Source organism: Mus musculus, chromosome 11, assembly GCF_000001635.26.
Source record: "Mus musculus strain C57BL/6J chromosome 11, GRCm38.p6 C57BL/6J".
NCBI lineage: Eukaryota > Metazoa > Chordata > Mammalia > Rodentia > Muridae > Mus > Mus musculus.
Window position 1 is genome coordinate 31,867,794 of NC_000077.6, and position 19,491 is coordinate 31,887,284.

General features: G+C 39.0%; 1 protein-coding gene across 4 annotated transcripts in view; it reads left to right on the forward strand.

Moving 5' to 3' along the window:
- The first annotated feature begins 2,310 nt into the window (after positions 1 to 2,310).
- The window catches only part of Cpeb4 (cytoplasmic polyadenylation element binding protein 4), a 65,532-nt gene continuing 48,351 nt past the window's right edge, over positions 2,311 to 19,491 (forward strand). For 3 of the 4 annotated variants that reach the window (NM_026252.4, NM_001290676.1, NM_001290678.1), the window contains exon 1: positions 3,147 to 5,619. In NM_026252.4, the coding sequence (NP_080528.2) occupies positions 4,495 to 5,619 (1,125 nt within the window). In that variant the 5' untranslated portion in view covers positions 3,147 to 4,494. Of the gene's footprint in view, positions 5,620 to 19,491 lie in introns of all 4 variants that reach the window. The other variant, XM_006514793.2, reaches the window with a different exon arrangement.

The window sequence follows — 19,491 nt, forward strand, 5'->3', positions numbered from 1 at the left end:
TAGTTTCTTTAAGGGTCTGTATTCTAGACAGGAAGGGAGCTTTCAAAATTTATTTTTGAACCAGGTAGCACCTTAATGGTTGGGCAAAGAATGCTTTCCCTGCAACCTGCCAGCTTCCTGTTGAGCATACTTCATGGATAGGACTCCTACTGCAGGCTGAGTGCTCCATCCAGCTCTTATCTGCAACAATAGATCCCTTTAAAGATCCCAAATAGAGTCGCTGAATTGTTGTCATGGTTACCAGGGGACAGTTGCTGAGGCCACAATGTTTTCAAGAAGGATAGTCTTGGGTTGAATATCCTGAGTTTCTGAGTAGATTGCAGACTTAAAGGAACCGTTTCTCCCTTCCTTCTCTCTTCCTCTCAGTGTCTAACCACCAGCCTGACCCTTGATGACTCAGATGTCCCAGTGATCATCCTAGTCTCAGCCCAGACCAAACCTTAAACAAGTAGAGTGACCTGGTACGGAAGCACTGACTGATCCTGGAATGTCTTCTGCAAACCAAGAGAGGTTCCTGAACACTGGTCCATGCAACTTCTTCTAGGTAGAAGATGCCGCTGAAGCAACTCTCTGGACTCAATGTCTTAATAAGGAACACGTATCTTGATCCCTGCATGTGGGCACTGCGCTTACACAGACCTCATGTAACTCACTATCCTAGGAAGGTCTGGGGATACTGTCCACATGGCTCTATGGGGAAGAAAGGACTTGGAGTGGTGATGCTGAAGGCTACATAAGGAGGAAGCAGCAGATCTGAGTTCAAATTGAGGGCTGTTTGGTTTTCAGGTCAGTTTCCTCTAAGACACAGTTGCCATTTTAAGATACTGAGAAGAACTGATAGCTCCAAGTGACCCACAACCATCTACTGGACACAGAACATCCAGCTAGTCATTAAGTAAACATGTACTAAGTCTGTTCTGAGCCAGATCCTCTATTGGTCACTGGTGACATAAAGACAAATCACACACACACACACACACACACACACACACACACACACACACACACACACACAAATCACCCTTAAGAAACTAACTTACTGACACCCAGTAGTAATTTAAAAAGAGGAATCTTACAAGACTCTCTAGTAAGGGGAAGTTAGGGAAATCATTCTGAAAGAAATAGTACCTGGCTGAGCCAGCTCAGTCTCAAGGTATGTGTGTGTGTGTCAAGGGGAGCGGCAGAAAAGGAAAACAACAGAGTAAGATCCAACCTTACCTATGCTCAAAGAACTCACAGAACTGCAGAGGTCAGTATGATACATATACACGAAGGAGAATAACATCCCCGAATAAGATCCACATAGGCAAGCCATACAGGAAGTGTTGGAGAATTGAGACACTTGATATAGAAGGAAGGGTTAGATGACGGTGATGATGAGTCTTTGAGACAAGATGATAGCCCTGGCTAGCCTGGAACTTGCTTGATGTGTAGACCTGATGGCTTAGAACTCAGGGATTAAAGGTGTGTGTCACCATACTGGGTAGATAGATATAGATATAGATATATGATTTTGTTGGAATTACTTTGGGCTCTATCTTAGTTTTTTCTTCAGTTTCCATTTCCCAAAGGAAACATTTATTCAACACATATCTAAAACTTATGCTGAGGACAATATATTACTTCAGGCCCCAGCAGAGTAAACGATAGTAGGCCTATACAAAGGCAAAGACAGGGAGGCCTTGAGTAGACAGCAAATAACCAACATGTGAGCTCCAAACCAAATGGCATAAGAAACTAAATGATGAATTCAGATTTGAATATCAGACCTTTCAGAAAAGATTTCATTCTTGCTGCTTTTCTCTATGTATGTCTCCATTCAAGATTCCTCTCTGGTGCTTCCAATCTTCAATGTCAAATCTTTCGAGCAGTGGCTCTCAACCTTCCTAATGCTGCGACCCTTTCATACAGTTACTCGTGCTGTGGTGACCCCTCCCCACCATAAAATTACTTTTGTTGCTACTTCATAACTGTAATTTTGCTACTGTTATGAATTGTAATGTGAACATCTGTGTTTTCTGAGGGTCTTAGGCAATCCCTGTGAAAGGGTCATTGGACACCTCCCTGAAGGCATCACAACCCAGTTGTTGAGAACTACTGTTTTAAGCACTGATTTAGAGACATAAGCCACCAATGTAATATAATGCCATATAAAAGCATGAGCGGTATCGAGGGTCATGTATGCCTGTAAAAAGAGATTCCGAAGGCAGAGTAGGTAGGTTGGAGACTTACTCCTAAAACGAAATGAGAGTTTGCCAAGAGGAGACGACAAAGGCGTGGAAAAAGGCACAGAGAATACTGCCCACAGGACAATACGGAGTTTGGTCTTTATTCTCCAGGTAACGGACTGCCATTTTTAAAAAGGTATGAGCACAACAGGACCGTGACTGGAATTTCGTTTTTAGAAAAATCCCTCCGTTCTGCTTGGAAGGTGGAGTAGAAAGCTAATAGTTGGTGGCTCAGCCATGGACGCCTACAGCATCTGCATCTCAAAGGGAGGATGGGAGAGTAGGTGGTTCGGGTGGAGGAATGGAGACTGAAGGGAATCCCTCCGGAGACGTGCGTTCAGGATAAGGACTATGCAGTTCTAGGCACAGCACAGATGCCGGGAAAACCCGCCTCTCCTTCCATCCCTCGGGGGCGGAGCTCGGGCCAGAGCACGTGATGCCCGGGGCACCCACCTTTACTCAGGGCAGGCCTCTCGTTTATTCTAGGTTTCATGGGTTGCCACTTCGACCCCCAACACTTTAGCTCAGTGTTTCAGTGTGCAAGATGTCCATTCTCTTCCGAGCGTCTCTCTACGGACTTCCTAAGAAGCCTGCTTTGGGAACATAAATCGCAAAGGAATCTTTGCCCATAAAAAAGATGGCGGTGCACCGCTTGCACTGGGTGCGCAGACCCGAGGCCGACGCCGGCCCCGCTGGGCGAGGCGCAGGCGGAAGAGGCGGCTCTGAGATGACCAGAGACCTTCCTGGGTGGAGCTCTGAGGCTGGGAGGCGTGGCCTAGTCGGGATTGTGGTGTCGGATTGGTCTTCCGGCTGCTAGGCGTGGCCTCCGCAGCACCCCGCCCCTCCCTCATCGAACCGGAAGTGTCTCTCGGTCTTTCCAGCTGGTTGTCATTTCACTCGGCTCGGTCCTGAGGAGAAGGACTCAGCCGCGGCTGCGGGACCTGGGCACCGGAGGCAGTGGCGGCGGCGGCGGCGGCGGCAGCGGCGACAGCAGAGGAAGACGAGGAGGAAGAAGGAAGAAAAAGAAGAGCCAGACGGAGTCCGCAACGACGACAGCTGGGACTGCGGGACCGGGGAAAAGCGGCGGCGGCGGCGGCCCAGCAACCGTGAGGAGAAACAAAAGCCTTCTAAATTATAGTTTCCAATCAGTCTAGGGGAAAAGAGAGCGCGAGCCGAGGGGGGAGGCTTTTCTCCTGTAGAGTAACTACGGTAGCGGGGTTTTCCTTTTTGTCCATCCCCCTTCCCCCTCCCCCCGGCGGAGAATCGAACTGAGAGAACTGAACAAACCGCCCCTGGGTCCCATGAGGGAAAAAAATCCCGGAGCCGCAGAGAGGGGAAGAGGCAGAAACCGCAGGACCTTCCAGGTCGCCCCCTTGCTCCCCGCACCCCCGGGCCGCCAGCTTGCCCTTGTCCAGTCTCGCTAATCCCTCCTGATCGCGACACCCCCCAGAGGGAGAAACGGGTGTTTCCAACCCCTTTCATGGGGGAAAGGAGGCCGAGGGGAGCCCAAGAACAGCAAACGCAGCAAGATCTGCACCCGGAGCCCAAGGAACAGCCCCAGAGGCCCACACTGCACCCTACAAAAGAACAGAAACAGGACCAGGAACAGCAGAAATCTCCCTGCAATCATCTTTCCTTTAGTCAAGGCTGATTTCCTCTTTGGCAACCAGAAATTCACCTCCCGCCCCAGATAACCTAATATAATCTATCTATATATAAATATATAATATATAATGTTCTTAAATTATTCCTGATTTTTTTAACCAAGCTGCCAAGAAAAGAACGTATTCACCCCTTAATCCTATTCTAATTTTTATGTGAATCTAAACTGCTGAGGAAGACCATATGTGATTGTTAAATTTTATATATATATATTTTTACTCCGCACAATGCTTATTCTTCTATATCCATAGATGCTTGAGAAGCTGTGTTTTTGTCATTCATGAACATTTTCCTTTGGAAAAAGAAAGCGCCTATTTTACTAACCAAAGACTTGATTTTTACCTTTTTCCTTTTTTATTCCTTCCTTGAAATAAGCCCAATTGGATTCATATCAATATTTTAAGAGGTTTTTTTTTTTAGGTTCTTTTCCATTCAGAGAGACCAGAATTCCAAATCAGAGATACGTAGGGTGATAAGCTGTGATCTTTGAGTTAGCTATAAATAAGATACTTCAAGCAAACATATTTGAGATACAGGGGAGGAAAGACGTGAGACATTAGGTTGTCTTTTTTTTATTGTGAGATTCTGATCCTAAAAATAATAAATGGGGGATTACGGGTTTGGAGTGCTAGTGCAAAGCAATACTGGGAATAAATCTGCTTTTCCAGTCCGATTCCATCCACATCTGCAGCCTCCACACCATCACCAAAATGCCACCCCCAACCCTGCTGCTTTTATAAATAATAACACAGCTGCCAATGGCAGCAGTGCTGGGTCAGCCTGGCTCTTTCCTGCCCCGGCTACTCATAACATTCAGGATGAGATCTTGGGGTCAGAAAAAGCAAAAAGTCAACAGCAAGAACAACAAGACCCTTTAGAAAAGCAACAGCTCTCCCCGAGTCCAGGTCAGGAAGCTGGAATACTGCCTGAAACTGAAAAGGCAAAAGCTGAAGAAAATCCAGGGGACAGTTCTTCAGAAAACAGCAACGGAAAAGAAAAACTACGCATTGAATCACCAGTGTTGACAGGGTTTGATTACCAAGAAGCCACCGGTCTCGGGACTTCCACCCAACCCTTGACATCCAGTGCATCGTCCCTTACTGGTTTCAGTAACTGGTCAGCAGCGATAGCACCTTCTTCCTCCACTATAATCAATGAAGATGCAAGTTTCTTTCACCAGGGAGGGGTCCCTGGCGCTTCAGCTAATAATGGTGCTCTCTTGTTTCAAAATTTTCCCCATCATGTCAGCCCTGGCTTTGGTGGTAGCTTCTCCCCTCAGATCGGGCCTCTCTCCCAGCACCATCCTCATCACCCCCATTTCCAGCACCATCACAGCCAGCATCAGCAGCAGAGGAGGTCTCCTGCCAGTCCCCACCCCCCACCTTTCACACATAGAAGTGCTGCTTTTAACCAGCTGCCTCATTTGGCGAATAATCTTAACAAACCTCCTTCTCCATGGAGCAGCTACCAGAGTCCTTCTCCAACCCCCTCTTCTTCCTGGAGCCCAGGAGGTGGCGGCTACGGTGGCTGGGGAGCATCTCAAGGCCGGGATCACCGCAGAGGGCTGAACGGTGGAATAACACCCCTGAACTCAATCTCACCTTTGAAGAAAAATTTCGCAAGCAATCATATTCAGCTCCAGAAGTATGCTCGCCCTAGCTCAGCCTTTGCTCCAAAATCCTGGATGGAAGATAGCTTGAACAGGGCTGACAACATTTTTCCTTTTCCGGTAAGATGTTGTTCCATTAATATATTAAGATGAATAAGGAAGTAGTGTGGTGGAGTGTCTGTGGAATGAGAGAATCAGACTTGTCTGTGCTTACATTAGAGATCTTAGGAAATGAATCAGTTACCAGCCTTTATTTTAGCAAACGGGTGTAATTGGAAGAAAATAGTTAACTGTTTCTTGGGCCTTAATTTTTCCATTTATAATTACAGATACTGAGTAGTTAGTGATGTCCTAATTAATTATACCTTTCTTGCTTAACGAGAATTTTCCTCACTTGAGGAAGAATGGTAAAACAGTAATATGTAGCAGAAATGTATGAATTTTATTATGGAAACTAATGAATGTTTTCTGTCTAGGAAAATGACCTTTTTTTGACATTGTAAGGTAGGGAGTCACTGAAAGCAACGAGTTCCAGATTTCCTCCTGGTTATATTTAGATGTGGACCTTGCAGTCTGAGCAGTCTGAACTGATCAATTCAGCAATTCCTTTTAGACTTCTCTGCAAATTCTGACCTTTCTTGTGTCAGTAAGGACTACTAGTTAGGGAGAAATAGTACAGATGATTTCTTTGTCATGCTTAAAATGTATGTATGTATGTATGTGTGTATGTATGTATGTATGTATGTATGTATCTATCTATCTATCTATCTATCTATTTATTTATTTAGCAGTGCTGGGTATACCCGTTTCTTTTTGAATACCGTGAAGATGTTGGTTTCAGAAAGCCTGTTTTGTTTTTGGGGGGTTATTGTTTATTTTGTTTTTTGGTAGGTGATGCCTTTCACCTACTTGTTTATTTTCCAGTGTTAACACTAGGGGTGTAGATAATTAAACCATTCCTAAAAATAGGTCCAGGCAAAGATCACTTGTCTCTGTTGGTATTAGTATATCCTTTTTCTGGTAGGAATCACATTGTTTTTGAACTAATGAGCAGACAGTTTGTCTTGCAGAAACAAGGTAAAGGGAATTTCATGTCTTAGCTCAACATCACTTGCCACACTCAATTTCTATACTGTAGAACAGTCATTTCTATGTCTTTAGAAAATGTATAGAAAGTAGTAAGGTCCGTTGAGCCTGTCCTCATATTAACTGCGAAAGGTAAGTTCTGCCATTATCCTACTCACAGATGAGGGACATAAGCATGGGCTTAAAGCCATGTATACATGAATGTGTCATGCACATGTGTTACAGCAAAAGGTTTTTTTTTTTTAGATACACTTCTATAGGGACTAAAGCATATTATAAGACAGTTGTAGTGTTCCTATTTAAGGGAAGTAAAAGTTTGCTAGACAGAGAGTCCCATGTCAGTCCAAGGAGCTAAATAAATATCTTTTCATTCCTTAAGGGTACAGGTGTAAGGCATCTTAAAATATTTGGTCAAATTTAGTTTTAAATTTTTGCTTTTAGAAAACATTATTTTTTGCTCAAGCCAAGTTCAGTTGTCATTTAGTGACAGATAAATAGCTGTTCAGAACATTGACAGTGGCTTTAAAAAGTTGTTATTAATATTCCTTAGAACATAAATATTAAAACAATATTTAATTTAATTTAATGCAAAGGTGACTTATGAACTATTTATATATTGCTAATTTTAAAAAACCACACCTTTTAGCTAGATTATGATTAGAGTGGGAATTGAATCTAGATTATGATTAGAGTGGGAATTGAATACGCTTTTCTTTCTTGCTGCTTCTTATGCTAACATTAAATTTATGTGATGTTATGATCATTTTCTCATTCTGAGCATCCTAATTTATGATAAAGATTTGTTTGGGGAAAATGAGAAGTGCAGGAAATGAACTATCTATATATGTGTGTCATGTTTTCTCCCTATGGGACTGATAGTATTTGTTGAACATGTGGAATCCTTTTGATCAGTTTCACTAGTAATTAAACTGATTTATTAAATAACAGACTAAGATTGATACTAAAAGCGGTTGTTGGAAACTAGTTCTTTCAGAGGGTTGGGGATGTCACTCAGTAATAATAGAGTATTTGTCTGACCTGTAGAAGGCTTTGAATTTGATATCCAGCACTGAAAAACAATTAATTACTTTCCTCTTGTCTTTTCTTGTCTATTGTGCTGAGGATAGAAAAGGGGTGGCCAGTAAACCCAGTTCAAATACAGAAAAGCTGGGTATGATAGTGCATGCACTATCTAGTACTTGGGAGGCAGCTGGATCTTTGTGAGTTCAAGGCCGGCCTTGTCTACATAGCAAATTTTAGGCTAGTCAGGCTACATAAGGATACCCCGTCTCAAAGAATACATTATTTTTCAAATATGAAAAGATTAGAAAATATATTTTTTTCTTCTCCCCATCTTCATCATTTTTCTTAATGGGTTTAGTATGAGGTTATAATATTCATATATAATCAGGATAATTTGGAATTCTTATACTAAAAAGAAATTACCTCAAATATATCTAATATTGGGCAACAGTTATTTAGTTTGAAATGAACCAGAATGCTTTTTACATTCAGTTTTTACAGGTATGTTTATGTTAAGACTACATGCAGGGTTTAAAAATTAATAATATTTAAAAATTAAAATGATTTTATTTGTGTTTGTGTGTGTGTGTGTGTGTGCACATGTGTACATGTGGGGGTCAGAAGATAATTTACAGGGCTGGTTTTGTTCTGTCACCAGGACTCAAACTTTCTTTGTCAATTTTCAACTTTCTGTTTTGTCCACATTTATGAAACCTAATTAGGCATTCCAGTAGCCCCCAAACTGATCCACCAAGGAGATATAGTTTGAGAAAAAATAATTGATTAAAAGTTGCTTTTGACTTTTTATTTAGCCTAAAGCTTCAAGGTATGAATTGAGAAGGCATGACTTAAATCCTGTTTTCTGATACATTAAATTAATATGCATTTAATAATATGTAAGATGCCTTTATATTCTAAGTGCTTTATATGTATTTACTCAATAATCCTGTGAGGTGGAAATTATTATTTACATGAAAGATTTGGCTCTTAACTATTAGTTATACTATGGTGCTCTTCACAAAATCATAATATAGATGGGGATGAGAGGAATTCCTCCCAGAGCAAGTAAGATGAAAGAAAAATAGTTAACTATATGTATGACCAAAAGCTGAGTGTAAGCCAGATACAGTTTCTGTTACCCTGGAGGCTGAGGCAGGTTGGAGAGTCTAGAAGTTCTGGGCAGCCTGAGTAACATAGTGAGCTTTTCCACTAAACAACAAAAGTCGGCTTATGGAGTTTTAAAAGAAAAAACAAAAACATATTTATCAACTCTAAATGTTAAACTTCATAAAGTTAAGGTCAATACTTAAAATTTTTTATTACATTTATTTATTACATATATTTAGTTATATAGTATTACAATAATACTTAAATTTATTTATTACTTTTATTTATTGTATTTGTTCATGCATGCTAGTGCTACAGCATGTGCATGGAAGTCAGAGTACAGCTTGCAGAAGTTGTTTCTCTTCTTCCACCATGTAGGTCCCAGGGATTGAACTCAGGTTAGCAACAAGGGCATTCACCCAATCTCACTGATCCAAAATCCTTTTGCTTTTAATTCTTAGTAGTTACTATAAGTCAGGAATGGGTGAGGTGCTCTCACATAGGCTATCACAAGATCTCTCAACTCCATGACATTTGTTGTATTGTTCTATCTTTGAAGTAAAGAAACAAGGCCCATATTCATGTGACTAAGTAAGGGTATGGTTTGACCCTTATGTTTAAAAAAAAAAAGTCCTATCTGCCCTGCTAAACATATCCTGAAGCTTCAATTTCCAAATCAAATAATAGATTGGGATGCTTGCCAGTAATTTTATTTGAATATAGCACCTTTTTGGAATGATGCCTAGATCTGTCCTTATAGGAAAAGTAGGGCAGAATCCCTCAGTCTATATACTATAATCTAAAGCTCCATTTATGTTCCCATCTGCATTAGCTAAAAACCAGGAAAGTGGCCGCACAAAGATAGTCCTCCCTCTTGATTGGTAGAGAGAGAATTCAGTACTTTACTTAGGACTCTGTTTGCTCTTACTTCAGACACATTGCTTTGTTAAGTTTTCTAAATTACACAAGTAATTCTTGTCACTATAATAACTTACCTGGTGTTGTCAGCTTAGTATCCTTAAAATTATGTCTCACACTGTGTGCTTAGAAACAAGGTTACTGCAGTGCTTTAGGTCAACCAGACTTGGTGAATTATTAAAAATCATAATAACATATAACCTCATTCCATTTTATTTTTTTCTTAATGTGACTCCAGAGAGGGGTTTTTTTTGGTGGTGGTGGTGTTTGTTTGCTTGCTTGCATAGGAAATCTCTTGTTTGACTTAGAGAGAAACCAATTTTGTAATTGGGAAATATGTGCTGGATGGGGAAAATCCTATGAGGTTATAATATCTTCCTCTTTGTAGAGAGCTTCTAACTAGGTCCATTATTTCCCAATGGAGCTGAAAATAACTGGTTTTTTAAACTTTTTCCCTTCTATGCTTTCCTCATTTTTAGAAAAGAGATTTATTAGTTCTTATTTTTTGTGGTCTGGGTGATTTGCCTATATGTATGTCTATGTACTTTACGAGGCCTAGTACCTGCAAACCTGAAGAGGGCACTAGATCTCCAAGAACTGGAGTTGCAGATGGTTGTGAGCTGTCATATAGGTGCTGGGAACTAAGTCTAGGTCCTTTGCAAGAGCTCTTAACACCAAGCCTTCTCTCTAGCCACCAGGGTAGGATTTTTAACTGCATTTTGTGTGTATTTGTATGTTCAGGGAAGCCATGAAATGTGATCAAAAATTGTTGTAAAATCTATCAGGAAAAGTTTACTTATTGCAAGCCTAGTGAATGTGGTTGTTGCTAATTAAAACTAGGAAGGTAATATTTAGTTCACCAGGGTAAGCTTGTGAGAATAATCCTGGTGGTTCTCGTGAGAAAGAGACAGTTGAAAGTACTCTTAAAATTAACTTAGGTTTATGTTTGAATTTTACAGTCTAAATTCATTTTTCTTTCAACTTTTCTGTCTTGGTAGAGTGAAAATAATCTTGACAGCTCATGCTGTCACATTGTTTCCAACAATGTTTACAAGCATATGAAGAAGCTTATTTAAGAATTTATTTCCAAATTTCCAAATATTTTTGGAAATTTTGGAAATTTCTATTTTAGTAATTTAGCATTTACATATCACTTCTGTTATGCCTAAACTTCAATCTTTTAATTTACCTTAAAGCTTAATCAATTAGCTCCTGGATTAAAGTGGAATTAAACTACTAGGTTAGTATATGATTTCCTAATACTGTTAAAAAATGCATGCTAGTACCCAAGGAGCTAAAGGGGTCTGCAACCCTATAGGTGGAACAACAATATGAACTAACCAGTACTCCCACCCCCACCCTGAGCTCGTGTTTCTAGCTGCATATGTATCAGAAGATGGCCTAGTTGGCCATCATTGGAAAGAGAGGCCCATCGCTCTTGCAAACTTTATATGCCTCAGTACAGGGGAACGCCAGGGCCAAGAAGTGTGGGGGGTGGGGGGAGGGGAGGGGAGGAGGATATGGGAGGGCTTTTGGGATAGCATTGGAAATGTAAATGAAGAAAGTACCTAATTAAAAAAAATAAAAAATAAAGTTAAAAAAATGCATGCTGAATATTACTCAATCATTAGAAAATGTTAGAGAGAGATTATAAATATATTATCAGTTCATTTTTGTTAGAGTCCTGTACCTATTTCATAACATAGTTGCTCAATAAATTTATGCCAAAAAGTTAAAGTATAAAATTAAATTAAATTATAATAAAATAATATAAAAACCTAATATTTTAATATTATATATAAAATTAATATTAAAATATCACACAATATCCAGTTTACATCTCTGATACTAATTCCAACTTGTTATGAAAAGTTACACATTTTCTATTAAATATATTGTTCTTTTAAGATATAAATTTAATGTATGTATCCTTTAATATATACAGTTTCGTATTTACAGCAACACATAATAAAGTTCATTTTCATAGTTTAGTCATAGTGTCACTGTACAGTCCAGGATGACCTGGGACTTGCTATGTAGCCCAGGCTGGCCTTGAATCTGTTATCTCCTATATCTACCTCCCAATTTCTTAGATTATAAGCATTTACCACCATACCTGTGTCTAAAACTTTTAATAATCCAACTCAATTCAAACATTTGGAGAGCACAATTGTGGTCCTGCTTCAAATAAAACCCGATCAACCATTTAAACTTTGATTAGCATTAATCAGCCTGTTTCATTCAGTATTTTGAAAGATTTTTACAGAGAGTTGTTTTAGACATCAGGTATGGTGATAAATGCCTGTCTCATGTTTATGGCTCTAATTAGTAAACTTTAAAGGTATATATAAACTATGTAAGTATTTCCCATATTGTACTGTACTAAAGCTAGACAAATTTGAATTTGCTGAGTATTGTCAGTCATCTTATACACCTAAAGTAAGGTACAGTTAATCTTTTGGTATTATGTATTTCAAAGCCATACTTGTCTTTAAAATGTCATGTAATGTTTTAAATAATAGTTCTTTTAGGAATCCTAGAAGGGTATATCTACTTTGTAGGTTAATGGTGCTAGCTAGTGAAACATATGCTGTCATTTTGTTGTTTATGACCTCAAGAACATTTCTACCCCTAAAAGAATCTTAATTTTAATAAGTCTTATCTAGACTCTAAATATGGCTTTACTACCTAACTCATCATATAATCCAGGACATGCATGCTACTTTCCTGATTTTTCCTTTGTTCATTTCTTCTTTCTGGCCCTTTTGAGAATACAATGAGATGTCTAATATTTATCTTCGAGAAGATTCCGTTACTAAAAAAACAAAAAAGATTTTCAATAGTAGTATTAGTCAGGGCCAGCAAGTTGGCTCAGCAGGTAAGAGAACCTATAACCAAGACTGATGATGTAAGTTAGATTCCTGAAATATGTGAGGTAGAAGGAAATAGCCAACTCCTACAAGTTGCCCTCTGATCTTCATACATGCACCCTACTAGATAGCATTTATGTGTACATGCACAGAACACTCACTCACATACACACACACACACACACACACAAAAAAAAAAATTAAATTTGAAAAATAATAAGTTCTGGAAAGAGATGGATTATTGGTAAAGAGTACTTTCTACTCTTGAGAAGACTTGAGTTCTATTCCCAATGTCAAAAAACAGTGGTGAGGTAGCTTAGTGGGTACATGCACCAGTCACCAAACCTGGTGACCTGTGTTTGATCCATAGAAGCTTCATGGGAGAAGTAGAAAACTGATTCCATCAATTTTATCTTCTGATCTCTATGAGGGGTGCATGGCACTCATGCACCTGTACACATGTGTGTGCATAACCCCTACCCCTACATACACTAAATAAGTGTCATTTAAATGTGAAAATCATTGTATTACTGGTACATTATGATTAAACTTAAAGAATTTTTTAAACAAAATTGTTGCACATGAATAATAGTGGAACTTGGGCTACATAATAATCTTTATTTTTCTGAACACAGATAAACACAGTGTCTAACAGGTGGCTTTATCCCCTTTTTGGTAAGGTTTTCTTCCCCCATGTGATATTTAATATTATGGAAAATTTTAAACATTGACTAGACAAAATAGTATCCTGAACTCCCAAGTACATATCACATGGTTTCAGTAGTCACTGGCTCCTGGACAGTCCTTTCACCTACACGCAAAACTCTTCTCTGCCATATATCTTAAAGCAGTTAAAGGAACTCCTAGACATGGTAGGATTTCATTGTAAAAGAACACACTTCTCAAAGGTACAAAGTCTTTAGAGGATATACACAGTGTTTTTCCAAGGACCTTTTAAAGATAGTGATGGCTCACTTATCTGTCATGTCTGCTTTAGCCTATTTTCCTTGCTCAACCTAGTGTTACTCCCACAAACACCAGTGGTCTCACCTCTTTCTGAGACATCAAAAAAAGTAAATAAAGTAAGATCAGCTAAAGCAACAAATGAGTAGAGTGTAATATTTAATTTGGGCCTTCTAATTCTAGGCTTCCGTGGAATATAGGTATGTGATCTGAGACGAATTCAAAGGAACAGGACAGGACTGGGCTTTGGGGATTGTTTTTCTGTTTGTTTATAAAAGGAATTCAGGGATTTGAGGTCTTTTGGAGGCCTGTGGAGTTCTTTAAACCTTATTCATTCACCTCTCTTTCCATATACAGGTATTCACTTTTTGTGTGTTGTAGTAGAAATATGTCAATGGTCAAAGAGGGCCTTCTCATGAAGAGTACAGTCTGGGAAATTCCTATTTTGTTCTTGTGAGTTGAGTGTGTTCTGCGTAGGAGACTATGAGTATGGGGTGGCCTTGTTAGAAGCTTAACATTGGGTGCTTTTTGTCTCATTGTCAAAGGTCACAAAAAAGAAGAGATGTCAAGGGTTGCAAAATGTAAGTCTCAGCTTAGGCATAAAGATTGTACATTTTGATTTGTAGTCCCTTTGCTAACTGGGCCCTGAGCTGGCCAGGCAGACATTGGAGAAGAGGAACCCTCACAGCTATTTAGGAGCTTTCGTGTGTCTTTATGACCCAACTTAGTCTCTCAGGACAGCATTTTAGTTTTGTTTACTTTCTTTAAAACAATGGCCTCTTGTGGCAAGTAGCTTGTTAAATAGGAGAACATTGCCTGTGATCTCTTTTGGATGCAGAAGTTTAGGTTTATATGATAACCTGCATGAAACTGGCCATAGTAAAGCAAGGAACAACTGGATTATTCAGAAATGCCAGTAGCCTGTTTTCAAAATGTGACTTGTGCACTCTTTTCTCATCTACCACAGAGAGAAGGCATGCAGGAATGTATACTGAGTGTGCCTGCTAGCAGGCAGCTGTTGGGCCTCACTTTCACATACCATGTCTCTTTCATTTCTCACCAGTTTTTTATTTGTGTGCGTGCATGCATATGAGTGTGCAGGTGCAGATGCCTGTGTGCACACATGCATAGACACATGCATAGACCAGAAGAGGATATTGGGGAGAAAAGACTTCTCACTGTACAGAAAGCGTCACCATTTTGACTAGGCAGGCTGGCCAAACTCCTGAGATCTGGCTACCTCACAGTGCTGAAGTTACAGGCACATGAAGTTGTGTCTAGCTTTTTTTTTTTAATGTATTTATAGATCCTAGGTATTTTTCATTTTTTTGTTTTTATTGAAAATATATTCTTTTCTCATATAGTATGTCCTGATAGAGTTTTCTCTCCCAGTTCCTCCTTTCCTTCCCTTCCCTTCCTTCTGAATCTACTCCTTTTTTTTTTGTCTCTCATTAGAAAAGAACAGGTAACCACCAGACATGACAAAATAAGATATAAGAAGATAAAGGAAAAAATATCATATCAAAATTGGACAAGGCAACCCAACAGAAGGAAAAGAGACATAAAAGCAGTGAGCCTAGCTTTCCAAGTAGGTGCTTTGAGCTCAGATTCCCATGCCCTGCAGAGCAAGCAATCTTACCTCAGCCATCCTTTTAGTACCTCATCACAGTTTTACAAGATATTTGTGTGTGTATGTGTGAAGAGTGTCAAGATTCCTTGTCCAATAAGTAGAGATTTAAAAATCAAGTCTTACAATGGACTATTTTTTTTTCTTCCAGGCAAGGCTAGAATGACTAAATAGCCTAGAAGAAGTAAGTCCATTGAACTAATGGAATCTAAATTACCAGTTTTGTTTTTTAATTCAAATAAGTGGCAACAACTTTTTTAAAAATCACTTTAAGGATTTTTATGATATTAAAAATATATAAATACATGTTGCATTTAGTGAAGGGAAAATAAAAGGCAGTTTCCTCAAAGGCTTTCTGAAGAGATCTTCTGATTTATCAATTCATATGGGAACCAAATGGTTTATGAGCAGAGCAGACTGATTCATCTATAGTTTAGAATTCTGGGAGGGAATATTTAGTAACCTAAGCAAGACTCTTTACTCTTGTTGAAGGTGTTAAGATGAGAAAGTACAGACTCTGAATAGAAGTGGTGAAGAAATGTGAAGTGCTATTAAATGTCTTTACTTTGCTCCTCTTCACATTACATAATTACCTCTTTTATGTCAACCCCTGACACCTGCTTCCAGGCCATGCTGACCCAACAAAAAGTTGTATATCCTGTGGATGACACTAATGAACATTTTAGGTTATGGCATGACTTAGTTAAATAGATTTATTTTTTAAACTAGGTCTTCTGAAGCTAGACTTCTTGCCACTTACAGTGTGACCTTAAACTTATGGGATAACAACAGCTAGTGACTCCATATGATACTTGTAAGAAACTAATGCAGATAAATGAATACATAGTTTGTGAGAGAAATGCAGCTCAGAGCCAGGAGAAACTGGGCAGCCTCTTGCTTTATTGGTGGTAGCAGATTTTTAGCAAACTGTACCTGTGCTGTGGGAAGATTATAGTCCTATCCAGGGAGATAAGCAGCAGCCTGTCTGTCTGCTGCAGCCTGACAATGTGGAGAGACTCTAGGGAAAGAAGTGTACTCTGTGCTGGGGTGAGAGGCCTTTTGGAAGCAGAGTCCTGAAGGCTAACTGTACAGTCACCTCTCTGTGATTTGTGGACATAAATAGCATTTCATCTAAGACGAATATTTATATTTTGGAAAATCTTGGATTAAAACTCCCATAGTTAGCTTTGATTAACTATGAGCTCTCCCAAGGCTTTTCAAGCTTCCTATTTGCTTTGGCAGCTGACACACTGGCATAGTCTTTCCTTTTGAACCAAAATATTTTCCTTTCCCTTCTTCACCAGGGAAAATTTAAGCCAGAAAGAGAGACTTCCACAGCCTGATATGGATTAAGAGCAAGCTGAAAGTGATCATAGGAAGTGAAGGATGAAAGTAGGCAATTGAATTTTGGCTTGAACCTTATTAATCTAGTTACATTAAAATAATTATATTTTGTGTATCATAGCAGTCTGGTAGCGCCCAAATACAGGGACGCATGTTCATAAAAAGAGCCAATAAAGAGTTGTGGTAGTGGTTAGCATGGGATATATTTAAATGAGATTTAGTCTGAAGACAGAATCTCTGAACACAAAACCACATCCAGTACAAACATGATGGTCTGTTTTTACCTAGTGAGCATGAATATCCCTTTAAATAAGAGTGAAACATGAGAAAAATATGCCTCAGGTGTCTCAAATACTAGGGAATTGACAGAGGTAATAATTACCCTCTAGAACTGATTTTCAAGGAAATCCATAATGTTAAACAAATGGTAGGTACTGATATTTTACACAAAGATTCATTCTTGGTGTATGACGAGATCACATTTGGTAAACAGTGTGGACCAGGATACGCTGTACAATTCCTTAATGGTAGGCCGTGAATTTTAAAGAGGAATCTAACAAAAAGGAATCTAAGAATTTTAACTAAAGAGGAATGAGCATGTGTGTCACCTGCCTTTTTAAAGGGAGATGGGTCATAGGGCATTTGATCAACAGTTTTGAGAGGAGATACATTCAATTAATAAATGTCTGAAGGCAGGTATGCTATGTTGTTGGATGAGAACAGAATCATATGCCTAAAGTAACAGATTATAGATGCCAGAGGTAGTAGTGATAGTCCAGGTACCAGGTTTGTATTTTGTTTGCTGTTAATGGTGAACTACCTGCTTTCTTCAAGAGCAGCTCCCCATTTGTTGAAATTGAACTTGATTTGTATTTTCTGAAGGTATGTGCTATAGAGTTTGGGATTTTTCTGTTTGAAGAACAAAGCCCCCTCTCTGTAAGGAAACTTAAAATGTTTCTTGTTGAAGGTGAGAACTGACTCCTGCAAGTTATCTCTGATCTCAACATGTGCATCATGGCATACGTTCACCTTATCCCAACATGCACACAAAGGACGTAAATGAAAATGTAATTTAAAAAGGAAAGCTAGAGATCAGCTAGAGCTACACAAGAAGAATCTACCTTAAAATTAAACCTGTAAGATTACAAAATAAAGTGAAGTCAGAACATTGCAATAAAGGTGTTTGTGGAACCTTGATATTATTGCTGTTCTTTCATATTTATGGGTAGTTATTAAGTTCATAGGTTTTAGAGCTACAGGCCTGGGTTCAAATTCTGTTGCACTACATACCTGGCATGATAGTCATCTGTCACTGTAAGCTTGTTTTTTCATCTGTGAAAGGAGATAATTGAATATACTGGATTATATAAAGCTTTTGTGAGGGAAAAGTGAGAGTATGCATCTAATGTTTGAAATTAGCTACCAGCATTATTACTATTAGAACCAGTTCTGCTAATTTGGTTTGTAGTTGATAATTTGCCAATGTGTTTGTCATGGATGTAATGTGTATTCCTTACCTAACTGTCATCCCAATGGAGAGACAGGACAGGGCTTTGTGTTCTCATGTGCTTCTCAGATTTCTGTTGCATCCTTGTCACCATTACACATTTTGTTCTTTGTTATTGTTGCTGCTGTTGGGCACTATTTAAGTACTTACTGTTTTCCAGACATTTTCCATGTGGGTACCCTCAGAGACCTTTAAACAGGCCTCCTCCCCCACTTTGTAAATAAGTTTTAGCGATCCTGTGATGTCTAATGTAGGGTCACTGACTTTGGAATGAGGCTTGAATCATAGCTGTGCTGCTGAACTTAGCAGGGACTTGCTTATGCAGTAAATTGTATAAATGTTCCTTATTCTTAGCTTTTATTATTAAATGGGACTAACAGATTCTAACTTAGGAAGTCTGAGGCTTATAATAAAGACAGTGCTGATGCAGTACACAGACTGATTGTAAGTACTTACTTGGTGCTCAGTACAGAGAAGTTCAACTTTTTGTCCAAGGGAGCCTGGCAAAGGTAGTGTGAAACAAATATATTTGTTGGTTGTGGGGAGAGTGTTGTTTAATTTTTACAATATATTTATCTTCTCAACAAATTGAACAGGCAAACTTTTAAAAAAGTTTGTTATTTTGCTTTATGCTTGCATAATGGGCTGCTTATCCTTATTAAAGAGGGCTGGGGCTATAGTTCTGTAGTAATTTTTTTTTCTTTTTAACCCCACAGAAGGCCTCAGGTTCAACCTCTAGTATCTAAGAAAGAAAACATTCAATTTCTTACTTTCAATGACCTCTACCTTTTGTAGACTAAAAAGTGAACTTTGAATAGTAATTCAAATCCACATCTTTCATTTTTTTTACATAGATGTCAAAATTGATAAAATATACATCCTTTAAGAGCTCAGACAGTAATGATATTGGCAAACCAAAAGAAGAAAATTGGCTTAGGATATAGCTTCTTCTGTTTTGTTTGTTTGTTTGTTTGTTTGTTTTTTGTTTTTTCGAGACAGGGTTTCTCTGTGTAGCCCTGGCTGTCCTGGAACTCACTCTGTAGACCAGGCTGCCCTCGAACTCAGAAATCCGCCTGCCTCTGCCTACCAAGTGCTGGGATTAAAGGTGTGTGCCACCACATCCAGCAGGATATAGCTTCTTACCAGAACACTTGCCTAGCATATGGAAAGCCCTGGATTCTATTGCCAGATCTGCAAATACAAACAATTGAAAAGAATTTTGTGCTAAGAAAAGATAGTAGACATCTAATGAGATTCCTTCCTTTTCTGGACCAGGAAAACCTTTTTCAGGACAGCAGTGTCCTGCAAAAGTTGAGACTTCCTAGTGTCTAACACTCATGGCACTGACTTAGGCTAGTGTTCATGTTTTGGTCATTGGCTTAAGGACAATTAAGAAGAGCTGTCACTTGATAAATTTTCTGTTTTACAGATACTTTCTGGGAAATAGATCCTAGAAACAAATCAGCAATTATATGTGGTTCATTTTAGTTGAAAGAGGCAAAAGGGGAAAACATTTGGAAATCAAACCCTTTTTAATAAACTCCACT